Below are 12,443 nucleotides of genomic sequence, written 5' to 3'. Positions count from 1 at the left end.
GGCGAGCCAACCGCATGGCGCCGGCAGCCAGCCGCAGTGCCGCGAGTGGCCGGGCCGCGGCCGCCGCGACGCGAGCCAGCCGGCTGGCGCCGCCGGGCGTGGTCCCAGCCACCCGGCGCGCAGACGTCAAACTCCCAGCTGGCCGAACCACCAGCCACAGCTGCCTGTTTGGGACACATAATGGACTCGGCTCGTCCCAGCTTACCGCTTTGGGCAGCAACCTCGCCCAATTTCCACACCGGTGCCGCCGACCGGGGCCCTGGGTCGTGCAGGCGCGTCCACGGCCGCGGGTTGGCCGCGGCGCTGGGTCGCGCCGGCGCCGTGGCGCGAACCACAGGCTCGGCTGCAGTCGCAGCTGCGTCCGCGTGCAGATCCGCGCGGGCGGGCCGGCGCGGCGTGGCCGGCCCGCCAGCCGCGTCGCGGCCGATCCCTTCTTCTTCCCACGACGTTCACCCTCCATCCCGAGCGGCCGCCCTCCGAGCCTCCAATTCACCTCGCCCCGACCCCGGCCCCGACCTGGCCTGCTCGACCGCCCGCAGCCTTGGCCGACACCCGAACGCCGAGCGGTCCGCCGCACCATGAGCATCCTCGACTTCTACCAGCCCGACGAGGACGAGTTTTTCGACAAGCTCTTCGCCCGGGCGGCCGGGTCTCCGCACTTTGACTGGAACACCGAAGCGCTGCGGCTCGCGGCCGAGTGCCCGGTCGAGCCCGGCGCGTTCGGCATCTACCAGGACGAGCCTGAGTCTGAGCCCGAGCTCGAGCCGGCGCGGGCGTTTGCGCGCCCGCTCGACGCTGACCTCGGCTTTGTCGACGTCGACTTCGACCCGCCGGAGCCCGGCGCCGACTCGGACGACGAGCTCGACTACTCGGACTCGGTCGACGACGCCGACGACGAGCTCGACGACGAGCTCGACAGCCTCGACGGCCTCGACGGCCTCGATCTCGGGCCTGATCTCGGCCCCGGCTTGGTCGCCGAGATGCGCTCGTATCTCAAGCGGTCGCGCTCGTGGCTGAACTTGCGCCGGGGACCCGGCCTGGGTCTGCCCGACGACGCCCGCGCGAGCTTTGTGTCGGCCAGCGACCTCGTGCCGCCGCGGGACCGGGCCAACATCGAGGCCGTGCAGGCCGCGCTCAAGAGCGGCGACGTCGACATTCCGCTCGAGTCGTTCTGCACGCTGCGGCTGGACGACGGTCCGCCGCCGCGCGCGCGCGTCCCACCGGCGCAGCCGGAGCGTCTGCCAGAGTACCCGCCCGACCGCCAGCTCGACCGCGTGGCCGCCCTCGGCGCCCCCATGCTGCCGCCGCCGTCGCCGGCCGGCCGCCGCGCGCGGCCGCCGCCCGCCCGCGCCCGCCGCGGCTCGCACGACGCCGCGTCCGAGGACGACCTGCTGACGCGCTACCCGTACCCCAAGCTCCGGCGCTCGCCGTCGTGCCTGTCGCTGGCCGCGCTCTACAACGCGCCGTGCCGGCGCGAGCGGGCGCCGCCGCCGCGCGCACGCCGGTCGCCGCCCGCGCTCTCGACGTCCGCCCCCGCCGCCCTGCGCGGCCCGGCGTCCATGCATCTGCCGTCGGCCGGCTGACCGGCGTCTCATTTGTGCCCGCTTGCATGTCATCGCTCAGGAGTTTGTCGTTTCGCTTCTATTAAGCTCTATCCTACTCTACTTGCTCAGCTCGTAGAGGTCGCCCAGCTTGCTCATGTAGAACTTGGGCACCACCGGCGTGGCCGCCGCGGCCGACTCGGCCAGGTCCGCCTCGGTCTGCACGCCCGTGAGCACCATCAGCGTGCCCAGGCCGCCCGACAGCCCGAACTGGATGTCCGTGTCCAGCCGGTCTCCCACCATCACCGTCCGCACCGGGTCGAACTCGAACTTGGCCTTGATGCAGTCCATCATGGCCTGCGACGGCTTGCCCAGCGACACCGGCTGCCGCTTGGACGCCAGGATCAGCGGCGCCGAGATCGTGCCCGCGCCCGGAAACAGCTTGCCGTTGGTCGGGTACGTCGAGTCGATGTTGGTCGCCAAGAACAGCGTCGACGGCACCTGCAGGTTCACCAGCGCCATGGCCATCTTGAGGTAGTTGATGTGCAGGTCCAGACCGCACAGCACGGCCCCGATCGACGGGTCCGGCTTGATCAACGGGTAGTCCTCGGGCGTGATGTCGCGCCGCAGCGACGGGTCCGTGCCGCCCACGAACTGGACGCCCTCGCTCGCCAGCTCCTCCTCGACGCCGGACTCGCCCAGCACGAGCACCTTCTTGTCGGCCGGGAACTTGACGACCTGCTTGAGGTACACGGCCGCCGAGTACGAGCTGCCAAAGATCTCTTCGGCCGTGACGTCGATGCCGAGGCCCTTGAACTTCTTGGTGTAGGCCTGCCGCGACTTGGTCGAGTTGTTGGTCACGAAAATCAGCTTCTTGCCTGCCGTCAGCGCCGCCACGCGCGACTGCACGTACCCTTGGACCGCAGCAGGTCGAGCGTCTCGACGACGTACGGCAGCAGCTCGCTGCCCTGCCAGAGGACGCCTGGGGTTAGTGAGGGTGGGCCCGGTCCGTACCGTCGCAGTCAAAAAGGAAGTTGTCGTACGAGTCCAGGAACTCGTCGGCCTGGGCCTTGGTCGTGATCTTCTCGCTCATGTTGTCGGATGCGTATGCGAGGTCTGGCGCGGTGAATTGGGTGGGCGTGGAGGTGCGGGTGAGCGTGGTGGACGGGATCCGAGTTGTGTAGTTAGGTGGGAGTGGTCGCCGGGAGGTCAACCGAGACGCTACGCGAAGCTTACGGGGCGGATTGGGCCGACAGAGCCTGCGGCGTAAGTCCGCGGGGGCCGAGCGGGCACGGACGACTAGCGTCCGGCGTCTACGGCTCAACACGGGCGATCTGTGCGGAGCTGGGCAGATCTGGAGCGAGCCAAAGGCGAGGTTTCGGAGAAATACGATGGATTTTAGGCGAAAAACGGTGAAAACGGGCGACTTTTTGGGAATTTTTGGGGACACGCAGCGGTTTTGGGCTTCCCCGAGACTGCCCAAGGACGGCAATTTGGACTCGCGGCAGGACCCGGGCTACGACCGCAGGCTACGACCGGGCCTTAGCCACCGGGCCCCAGCCGACCTCGGTCGGCCGAGCGCAGAGCACCCAGCCCTTCACTATTAAGAATGCATTGAAAGCAAGATACTCAACAAAATAATACAGGGACGTACAGTCTGCACAATCAGAACACAAAACAGACATTATCAAAACGTGGCCGATGCGCCGCGGCGCGAACATAAGGAAACCGTGATGAATGAGGAGGCGAGTACATAAAACCAAAGGATCCGAGGCGAGTGTGCAGTGAATGGCAATGAAACAGGAGTGACCAAAGTGTAACAAATACAGAATCTATGTGATCATCAAGATGCGTAGCCGGCGGGGCCGGGCTAAAACCAAAATGCGCGGCCGCTCGGCGTGCGCGGCTCAGTTCCGGCCGGCCTTGTCGGCCTTGGACCGCGACGAGTTTCCAAAATCCGGCGGCGGGGGCTTGGTGAGGTCCTTCGGGGGCTTGAACTGGAACTGAGACAGCAGCGAGATGTGGTCCGAGGGGAAGTGGGCGTTGGGGAAGCCGACGACCTTGTCCATGTACTCCTTGTCGGGCTCGCCCATGACGCCGATGACGTCGAGGGTGTTGGTCGAGTACCAGATGTAGTCGATCACGCCGGTGAAGCCGGGCGTCCAGTTGGTGAACGACAGCTCGCCGACCTTGGCGTACGACGACTTGAGCTGGAAGTGGTGCGACATGCCCTCCTCCGTGAAGCGGCCGTAGGTCCGGCCGGTCATGTCCGAGTGGTCGTGGGGGACGTGGCCCTGCGAGAGCAGCTTGTAGACGCCCGAGTCGGGCGTGGAGTTGAAGTCGCCGCAGACGAGGAGCGGCAGCTTGGTGCCGGCGTTGTACTTCTTGTCGAACTCGGGGTTGTCGTACGGGATCTTGGTGAACCGCTCGGTCATCTTGGTGATCTCCTCCATCAGCAGCGCGATCTGCACGAGCTTGACGTCCTTGAACGCGGGGTCCCAGTGGTTGTGCGCGTTCGAGACGACGACGCGGTAGCCCGTCTTCTTGTGCTCGAGCAGCAGCACCACCGCCACGTTGTCCTTGGTCATCACCCGGTTGTAGATGTCGGCCGTCTTCTTGAGGTCCTCCTTCTTGAGCGCGAGCTGCGCGAACTCGACCACCTGCTTGTCCAGCAGCTTGAACACCGACGACTTGTAGAACGTGGCGCAGCCGTCGACCAGCTTGCGCTCGCTGTCGCTCATCGTCTTGGCGCGGGTCTTGGGCCAGAACACGCCCCGGTAGTCCTTGTACGCCAGCTGCGGCGAGAAGTACGAGTCGAAGCTCTCGTTGTCGACCTCCTGCAGACACACGACGTCCGCGTCGAACCCGATGATCTCCTGCTTGAGGTTCTCGCGCCGGTAGTCCCAGTTGAGCGCCCACGTCGGCGTGTGCCCGTACAGCGCCGACGACACGTAGTTGTCGCACAGCACGTTGTACGTGCACACCGAGAACCGGTCGTCGTGCGTCTCCTCCGCGGGCTCGTCCTTCTCCTTGAGCTCGAGCCACACCCGCGGCGGCGGCGGCAGCGGCACCGGCGCGCCCTCGCGCAGCTCGACGATCACGCCGCGCGTGCCGTCCTTGGCCATCGTCGACTTGATCGGCTCGGCCATCGGGTTGCCCTCGATGCCGAGCATCTCCAGCTGGTACAGCGCGCCCATCTCGTACGGCAGCGTCGTCAGGTTGTTGTCAAACAGCAGCAGCGTCTTGAGACACGCCAGCATGCCGATCTCGGCCGGCAGCGACGTCAGCATGTTGCCCGAGATGTCCAGGACGGTCAGGTGCCGCAGCTTGCCGATCGCCGACGGCAGCACCGTCAGCCGGTTCTGGTTGATGTAGAGCTTCTCGAGGAAGGTGTAGTTGAACAGCGCCAGCGACAGGCTGCGCAGGCCCTGGCCGCCGATGTCGAGCGAGTTCCAGTCCTGGCGCTTCTCGCCGTCGACCACCGGCTGCATCGACCGCTCGGCCGGGTCGTACGACACCGTCCGCGCGTGCCCGCCCAGCGCCGGCTTCTTCGCCATCAGGCTCGCCGCCGTCGCCGACGCGCTCGTGTACTCCGCGCCGCCGCCCGCGCCCGGCTGCCGCGAGATCGCCGCGGCCACGCGCGCGTGGTGGTGCGGCGACCCGCTCTGCCGCGAGATCTGCGCCAGGTGCACCTGTGTCTGCCAGTGCTGTGAGAGCGCGTACAGCGCCGAGTTCGTGCTCGACGCCGCCGCCTGGCCCTGCTGGTGGCCCGGGTACGACCCCGCCGACTGCGCCGGCGGGGTCGCGAAGTTGTGCGAGTGGTGCAGCGAGCCCGCGCTGCCGATCGGCACGCTGTGTTGTGATAGCGTCTGGTGATCGATCGCGTGCGGGTGGAACTTGCTCGACGCCGTGAGATTCATCTGCTGCAGATTGATGCGGCTCTTGGCCTGTGTGTGCTCTTGGCTCTGGTTCTGGCTCTGCAGCTGCTGGAGCTGGAGCTGCTGCTGCTGCAGCGTCGTGCCCTGAGGCTGGCTGTGGAGGCCCTGCAGCTGCGACTGCTGCGCAAAGCTCGACCCCGCGAACGCCGACGAGCCCAGCCCAGACAGCGGCCCGTGGAGCCCGTTCAAGTTAGTGCCTGCGTCTGGCGCCGGCGACCGCGACGACTGCGGCGAGTTTATTGGCGGAGACGCCCGCCCGGTGCGACCAAAGAATCGCTGTTGGAATTGCTGGGGCAGAGCCTGGAGCGCCTGTGGTGCGTGCGGTCCCTGCGTTTGAGTCTGCAGCCCTAGATGCTGCGGATGTTGCTGGGGAGGATGCTGCAATTGATGCTGCTGGCCTTGGAGACCTTGCTGCTGTTGTTTGTGCTGGCCTGTCGAGAGTGATGATGGAAAAAACGAGGCAGGATAGGAATTAGCATTATCAGCCATTCCAAAGAATGGGATTTAGCGAGATCAATGGATGTATCCTGGGCCTTAATGATGATTGCGCGGTGGAAACGAAGGATGAGTGAAAACAACTCGCTGTCTTTTTTTCGCTGGGTGGCCTGCTACAGTTTTCCTCCAACCGGCGTCAATTTTTTCGTGATCACACATGCATTTGGTAACCGTTTAGTCATCATCGTCTGCGTGTGGCACCTTTCTTATGTCACGCAGAGGGAGTGCTTAGCTAAGACGGACCGATCTACGGGGCCGTCGCGGTTGCGCCGGCCGGCGGTGGCCAAGGCCGCCGCGGCCGGGCCCGCCGGGACGTGGAGGCTGGCGGCACGACGACTGGCCGGCTGCGCTTGCGGACGGGGACGGGGCGGAGGCGGCCACTGGCGCTTCGGCCTGGCGAACAGCGCGCGGCGCAGATGCACACGCGGGCGTAGTGTTTCAGCGATCGTATCCGATGCAGCACGGGTCAGGGCTGAGTCACAGGAGGCCGGCTGCGCGCGGACCGGGCGGACCGAGACCGTGCCAACAGCGTGGGTGTGGCGTGAGTGGCGGCGTGGCGGCGTGGCGGTGTGGCTCGGCGTGGCACGGCGCGCTCGCCGCCGCCGGCCCTGCGTCAGCGCTCGTCCGCGTAATAGTTGCGCTTGATCGTGCGGTACTTGCGCAGCTGGTATAGCGCCTCGATCTCGCGTTCAATGTAGTCTGTGAACGCCAGCTGGCGCTCGATCTGCGCGTGATCGGTCAAGCCCGCCTTGGACTTGAACGCGCGGTGCAGCCGGTCGCGGAAGAAGACATAGCCCTGGCTAGAGGTTAGCACGTCCTGGCGCCGACGTACGGGTAGTCACGGCCCATGTAGAGGAGCTCCTTGTACCGGCGCAGGACCCTCAGGCGCAGGTCCGACATTGCGAGAGGTGGCTAGGAGAGTGGACGCGACACCTTTTAGGCGGGGCTTGTAAGGGTTCAAGATGCCGCTGCCTCGAAAGTTTCTAACGATTGGTTCGATGGTCTAGTCGGTTATGGCATCTGCTTAACACGCAGAACGTCCCCAGTTCGATCCTGGGTCGAATCAATTTTTTTTTTTGCACCCCGTCGTTTCGCACTTACCCACTTGTTCGCCGTTGTACCGCCACCAGCGCTAGTCGTCCGCTGGCCGGCCGATACTTTTTCTGGTTGGCATGCGCGCAATTTGGCATGCACATTGCGGGCTTGGCCGAGAACAGCCCGAGTCGGCGCTGTCGATCACGCATTGTCCACTAGACACATGCACCGGCGACCCATCCAAAACTGGGTCGGCAAGCCGACCTGCATGCCGCCGGGCGGCCTGGTTCGGACGATGCTCGGAAAGACGATGGCCCATTGGCGCGAAATTGTAAAAGGGGATGTTTATTATTTACATGCGGGCCCTCAGGCAAGAATTAGACAAACAGACATAAAAACGCCGACCGAGTACCAAGCTCGGTGTGGGGATGCAGAAAGAGAGGATGCAGACGTAGAGGAGGAGGATGCAGACGTGTTGATGACCGCGGTAGACGCGTAGTCATTGCCGCAGTCGCCGTCCAGAATCTGGGCAGCGCTCAAGTATGTGCGCGAGAGTGCCTCAGTTGTGTCATTCGCGTACCGCGCGAACACAGCCATGATATCCTGGCCGCAGGTACTGCAGGTGGCGTTCGCCGAGGAGGCCAGCGCGACGTCCAGCGGCAGGTAGTAGATGTTGGCGTCATTGGAGAACGTGGCGTTGTCGAACGCGTTCACGAAGCAGTAGTCATCGCCGTTGGTCTTCAGGCAGCCTGCCTCGAAGAGCTGGTTGTACGCCTGGAAGGCGTTGTAGGCCTCGACAACGAGCGGGTTGCCGAGCCCGTAGTCGGCCGCACAGTTGTCGTCGAGCACGAGCTCGGCCTGGTACGAGTCCATGACGGCCGAACAGTTGGTTGCGTTGACCGAGCATATCAGGTCGAGCGTAGTCGCCAGCGCGCCGGCGCCCTCGGCGGCGATGTCGAAAAAGGACTGCGAGGTCTGCAGGAAGAACGACAGCGGCAGGCAGTCGACAAAGTCGTCCTGCTGGCTGAACGTCTTGAGAAAGTCTGGGCACGACGACTTGGTGAAGTTGGTGCCGACGCCGGTGTCAAACGCGTACGGCAGCGTGGCGTTGTCGGTCGAGTTGTCGGCAACCGCCCGGCGGACGAGCGGGATCGTGTCAACCAGCAGCGCCTCCGGCAGCTCGACGTTCTCGAGGTCTATCATGAGCTCGTTGTGCTCCATTTCGGCCAGCTCGTCCACGTCGTACAGGTCGGTGTCGGTCAGTTCTAGCATGTCGAGCAGCTCGGAAGGCTCGACGCCGGCGCCAGCGCCGGGCACAATGCGCGAAATCACAACGCCGCCGGCAGGCGCGACCGCGCCCGCCAGCACCATCGCGGCCGCCGCGGCCAGCGCCAGCGGGCTGTGCGCCCATCTCATGTCGGAATTCCCGGACCGGGCCCGTGCGCGGTCGCTGTTCGCGCGGCCTCACGCTGCTGCAGCCGGGGTCAGGTATGTGGGCACTCCGTGTGCGTCTGCTGGGGCTGTCAAACGCCTGTCATCGCGGCGGGCTCCTTTATATATGTGCCGACACGAATTCTGTCAAAATCTGATCGAACAAACCCAAATGACCAGCCCAAACTCTATTCAGTACTTGACTGCCAGTGCCCCGCCAGCAACCGTGTCCGCAGCCATCTCGGCCAGCCCGTGCCGCGCACCAGCGTGCTCGGCGCCCCGTACACCCCACTAACGCTGGCCTTGGAAAAGCTCCAGACATGCTTAGGGCATGCGCCGTCGGCTAGGCAAGCGAGCAGCATGCGCTGGTCTGGTCCCGTGTTCTGCGGCCCCGCCCGCTGTGCAGAGGCCGGGAGCGGCAATATTCGATGGCGTAGGCCGCCGGTGGCTGCGCCGAGCGCCGAGCGCCGGCCCCGGACTGCGCCCCAGCCGGGCTGGCGGCAGCCGACGCCATCACTGACGAACGGGCCGCTAGTAGACGGCCGCTGTTCCCTGGCCACGCGCGACCGGCGACCCAAGAGGACCGTCGGGACCGCCGGCCACCGGCCACCGCCGGCGAACGGGCGCTGGCCCTGCCCGGCACCCGTTCTTGACCGCCAGCCGGCGGCCGCTATCGTTCTAAAAAAAGATATTAATTTGTAAATAGGGTTTACAGGGGCTAACCCCATCCATACCTAATTACATGTGGGCTGCGCTGCACCGCATCGCGCGCTATCTAGTGCTCTTCTGATGCATCTGACAGCAGTCCGGGCTCCCCAATCGGGAGGGCTGTCCGCTGGGGGCCGCAGCCGGCCGCTGATGCACCGTTCGGCAGCAGCAGGACTCACGCCGGCGCGATGCACCCAGCACGACGACGCCGCGAGCACGGACGCCGGCGCCAACAGTCCGCACGAGCGTGCGCCCATGGCAGACGCCGCCGCGGTCGGCAGCCAACGTCGCTGGCGCGCCCCCGGGCCACGCGTCCGCGTCTGCTTACCAACAGAGCCACGTAGGACGGGGTGGCGCTAAGGCGTAGTGAGCATGCCACGGGGAGATGTGCGGATCGGGCAGCCGGCGTCTATCTCTTTGCGGCAAGTGCTGTTCGCTGGCTGCCTGCTACAGGCAAGGTGCGCTAGCGCCGGTGAAAATCTTTAGCCTGGGAGGTGCTGCGCAGCATCCGCGCAATCGTCCGGCGGTCGCTTGCGCTAGTAAGCTTGCGCTAGCACAAACAAACAACCGCAGTGGGTGGCCTCGCCTCCCCGTTAGGGGGCGGCGTGCCCCCAGCCGGCCGCGGCGGTGAGGCAGACACCCAGTCGGCCGGGCGCGCGGGGAGCGCGCACGGCTGATCGCGCGCGGCGTGCAGCGGCCTTGGCCGTAGAAGGCACGTGGAAGGCCGTCCACAGCCGCCACAACACCGAACGTGCCGTCACGCATGTGTGGATCAAGCCGCAGCACAAGGAGTCTGGCCCTTGCCATGCAAGGCCGCCGTGCGCAGACGTGGGCTAGCTCGTCTTGGACTTGCGAAGCGCGGCCGTGACAGACCCCGCTGAGCGCCATGCGTGGCGACCGGCGCCAGAATCCGCGCCGGCTGCGGACAGCCAAGTCGGGGGCCGCTAGCGGACGGCGCTCCAGTGGCTGCAGCCGTCGCCAAGCCTAGTGCTCGCTCGACGGGCACGCAGTCAAGACAATGCAGCAAGCGCCCGTTTGGGACGCCAAGCATTGAATGTGAGACACAAACCACGGCAGTGGCCCGCGACCGCTCAAAGCGGCCTGTCCAGTGCGGTGGTTCGCCCCTACGGCTTGCCAAGCCTCCGCAGCGCTGCAGCCTGCGCGCGCTATGGTTAGCGTGATCAGCCGCGCATCCGGCACCGGCGCGATCGCTCGCCTGCGCACACCGCCGGCTGGAATGTGCTCGCCGGGCGTGCGTCTCGGGCCAAGCGGGGGCCACGGCCCGACGTAGGATCATCCAACATTACTACTGATACAACCGTCTAAATATGCACGTAGGACGATAATTCGTAGTCCGACCTCCGCATATGCTGTCTATGATACATGTCCGCGCTCGCGCGGGCAGGCGCCCGCGCCTAGCGGATCTGCTGCAGCGCGTCGAGCAGCGTCGAGCCTTTGTTCTCGGCCTTGCCCTTGCCAAAAACGTTCCAAAACCGGAGCGTCTCGTCGCCGGCGCCCGTCACAATCGTCTGCCCGTCTGGGCTCATGGCCAGGTAGAGCACACGGTACGTGTGGCCCGTGAGCGCGGCCACTTGCCGCATCGACGGGTACTTCCAGATCACGATCTGGTTCTGTGAGTAGCCGTGCGTCGACACGAGTTCGTTCGAGTTCTTTGACCACGCCAGGTTGCAGATCTGGCTCCCGGTGTCGATCTCGTTGATCTGCTGGCCGGTGTTTGTGTTCCAAAATTTGATCCGCCGGTCGGCCGTGCCGCCGCCGGACGCCAGGATCCCGCGCTGGTGGGGGCTCCACGCGATGGCCTTGACGGCCGCCACGTGTTCCGAGAACTTGTGCAGCGGCGAGTCGTTGAGCTTGTCCCACACAAACAGCTTGTTGTCGTTGCCGCCCGACGCGAGCTGGTTGTCCTCGCAGTTCCACTTGAGCCCGCAGATCTCCTGCTTGTGGCCGGTGAGCCGCCGGATGTAGTGGTCGGGCGTGCGCACGTCCCGGTGCAGGATTGTGCGGTCGCGCGACCCGGACGTCAGGATGTGCTCTTTCCACGCCAGCGAGCCTGCTCGCGACGAGTGGCCGCCCATCGATCTCACTTTGCGCTGCTGCTCGGCGTCCCAGATCTGGACGATGCCCTTGTTGGTGCCGATCGCGACGTGCGAGCCCTGCGGTTAGCGTGCGTGCGTGCGTGACTTACCCGCTGGATCCACGAAACGGACGTGACGTGGTCGTTCTGGCCGAGGTCGCACAGCTTCGAGACCGAGCCCGTCACGGCGTTCCAGAGATAGACGCACGAGCCGAGGCCGACGCCGAGCACGTTGGACGTGCCCCAGTCTACCAGATTCAGGTAGAAATCGTCCGCCAGGTCGGGCGCATCGAGCACCTTGTACGGCACCTTGGCGATCGCCCGCGGCTGTTTGCGCGGCGACAGCAGCAGCCGCTGCGAATCGAACCGCACCGGTGACAGCGAGTACACGTCGTGCTCGGCGTCCAGGATCGCGCTGCCGATCTGCCGGGTCGGCGTCTTGCGCGGGCTCGGCGACATGAACGAAAACAGGTTGCGCGACGGCGTCGACGGCGCATTGGACATGCTGGCCCGCCGTGGCGGTGTGCGCGCGCCCGAGCCGTCGTATGTGGCCACGGTCGCGTCCGCGGCGGGTGCGGGTACCTCGTCACCAAAGAGCTCTGAGCGGAGCACGGTCGAAAACGTCCTGTTGGCCTCTTCTTCTGCACTGTCAGTCCGGTCGGCCGGCCGCCGTACTTCTCTGGAAATCGAGCTCGTTGTGTGCTGGTCGTCGCGGCGTCCGGCTCGGCGACGACGGGCCGTCGGCCATCAGACTGAACCCCGCTTGTAGATTGCCCTCGCGACTAGGGATGTAGCGGTCGCCAAACCCGGTGGACCGGATCCGCTTGCGCTGCGGCGACTGCGATGGCGATGATGGATGCTGGCCGAGCGTGTACGAGCGAGAGCTCAGCGTTGTGTTGGTCGACGACGCTGCCGTGGACGAGCCGACCGAGGCCGAGGCCGGCGTCGACGACGCCGACACCGGGACCTCGCCGCCGTCCGAGCCCCACTCGTTCACGATCGAGCTCTCGGACGAGGCCGTGCGCACGCGCTTGCCATAATCGCCCGAATACATCGTCGGTCGGGGTCTGTGGTGCTGTCTCTTGGCCGTCAGCACCTCCCACCGGTCGCCCCCCGGCGTCCACGCCGCGGTGGCGTTCCCGTACGTACCGTTCACGCGCTCGCCTACTCGCGGGTAGCTTACTGGGCCGGCCGGGCCGT

The 12,443-nt window shown here is 65.8% G+C and overlaps 6 protein-coding genes and 1 non-coding gene across 7 annotated transcripts; 1 reads left to right on the top strand and 6 right to left on the bottom strand.

The window, feature by feature from the left end:
- Window positions 1–385: 385 nt before the first annotated feature.
- Window positions 386–1,716, bottom strand: V1510DRAFT_127753 (uncharacterized protein). Its single transcript, XM_066930296.1, has one exon. It carries the CDS (start codon window positions 1,614–1,616, stop codon window positions 450–452), a length of 1,167 nt encoding a protein of 388 aa, XP_066788889.1. The 5' UTR covers window positions 1,617–1,716; the 3' UTR covers window positions 386–449.
- V1510DRAFT_417039 (HAD-like domain-containing protein) lies at window positions 1,612–2,932 on the bottom strand. The gene is made up of 3 exons (XM_066933878.1): window positions 2,556–2,932; window positions 2,455–2,523; window positions 1,612–2,419 (listed from the first exon to the last, which is right to left on the bottom strand). Exons 1-3 carry the CDS (start codon window positions 2,632–2,634, stop codon window positions 1,662–1,664), a joined length of 906 nt encoding a protein of 301 aa, XP_066788888.1. The 5' UTR covers window positions 2,635–2,932; the 3' UTR covers window positions 1,612–1,661.
- Window positions 2,933–3,137: 205 nt separating this feature from the next.
- On the bottom strand, window positions 3,138–6,296 carry V1510DRAFT_417037 (Nocturnin). Its single transcript, XM_066933877.1, has one exon. The coding sequence runs from the start codon at window positions 5,966–5,968 to the stop codon at window positions 3,449–3,451; it is 2,520 nt and encodes an 839-aa protein (XP_066788887.1). The 5' UTR covers window positions 5,969–6,296; the 3' UTR covers window positions 3,138–3,448.
- Window positions 6,297–6,538: 242 nt separating this feature from the next.
- Window positions 6,539–6,884, bottom strand: V1510DRAFT_417036 (uncharacterized protein). Its single transcript, XM_066933876.1, has 2 exons — window positions 6,807–6,884; window positions 6,539–6,774 (listed from the first exon to the last, which is right to left on the bottom strand). The coding sequence occupies exons 1-2, from the start codon at window positions 6,872–6,874 to the stop codon at window positions 6,588–6,590; spliced, it is 255 nt and encodes an 84-aa protein (XP_066788886.1). The 5' UTR covers window positions 6,875–6,884; the 3' UTR covers window positions 6,539–6,587.
- Window positions 6,885–6,966: 82 nt separating this feature from the next.
- V1510DRAFT_t138 lies at window positions 6,967–7,040 on the top strand. The gene has a single exon. It is a non-coding gene; the product is annotated as a tRNA-Val (tRNA).
- A 335-nt stretch (window positions 7,041–7,375) lies between these two features.
- Window positions 7,376–8,212, bottom strand: V1510DRAFT_365490 (uncharacterized protein; the record flags this gene model as incomplete). The annotated part of the gene is made up of 1 exon (XM_066931225.1): window positions 7,376–8,212. The coding sequence occupies one exon, from the start codon at window positions 8,210–8,212 to the stop codon at window positions 7,376–7,378; it is 837 nt and encodes a 278-aa protein (XP_066788885.1).
- A 2,351-nt stretch (window positions 8,213–10,563) lies between these two features.
- Window positions 10,564–12,297, bottom strand: V1510DRAFT_407160 (quinon protein alcohol dehydrogenase-like superfamily; the record flags this gene model as incomplete). Its single annotated transcript, XM_066932402.1, has 3 exons — window positions 10,564–11,322; window positions 11,355–11,884; window positions 11,919–12,297. The coding sequence occupies 3 exons, from the start codon at window positions 12,295–12,297 to the stop codon at window positions 10,564–10,566; spliced, it is 1,668 nt and encodes a 555-aa protein (XP_066788884.1).
- Window positions 12,298–12,443: the final 146 nt, after the last annotated feature.

Source organism: Dipodascopsis tothii, assembly GCF_038497935.1.
Source record: "Dipodascopsis tothii strain CBS 759.85 unplaced genomic scaffold V1510scaffold_15, whole genome shotgun sequence".
Classification (NCBI taxonomy): Eukaryota; Fungi; Ascomycota; class Lipomycetes; order Lipomycetales; family Lipomycetaceae; genus Neoaidaea; species Neoaidaea tothii.
This window is presented reverse-complemented; position numbering and strand designations above follow the sequence as displayed.

What these genes read in the sequence shown, in the direction of transcription:
- V1510DRAFT_127753 (XM_066930296.1), bottom strand. Translation starts at nt 1,616, where the DNA reads ATGACATGCAAGCGGGCACAAATGAGACGCCGGTCAGCCGGCCGACGG.
- V1510DRAFT_417039 (XM_066933878.1), bottom strand. Translation starts at nt 2,634, where the DNA reads ATGAGCGAGAAGATCACGACCAAGGCCCAGGCCGACGAGTTCCTGGAC. An exon ending in CTTCCTTTTTGACTGCGACG is followed by an intron (nt 2,524 to 2,555) that starts GTACGGACCGGG and finishes CACTAACCCCAG; the next exon opens with GCGTCCTCTGGCAGGGCAGC. An exon ending in CGACCTGCTGCGGTCCAAGG is followed by an intron (nt 2,420 to 2,454) that starts GTACGTGCAGTC and finishes CGCTGACGGCAG; the next exon opens with GCAAGAAGCTGATTTTCGTG.
- V1510DRAFT_417037 (XM_066933877.1), bottom strand. Translation starts at nt 5,968, where the DNA reads ATGGCTGATAATGCTAATTCCTATCCTGCCTCGTTTTTTCCATCATCA.
- V1510DRAFT_417036 (XM_066933876.1), bottom strand. Translation starts at nt 6,874, where the DNA reads ATGTCGGACCTGCGCCTGAGGGTCCTGCGCCGGTACAAGGAGCTCCTC. An exon ending in TACATGGGCCGTGACTACCC is followed by an intron (nt 6,775 to 6,806) that starts GTACGTCGGCGC and finishes GCTAACCTCTAG; the next exon opens with CCAGGGCTATGTCTTCTTCC.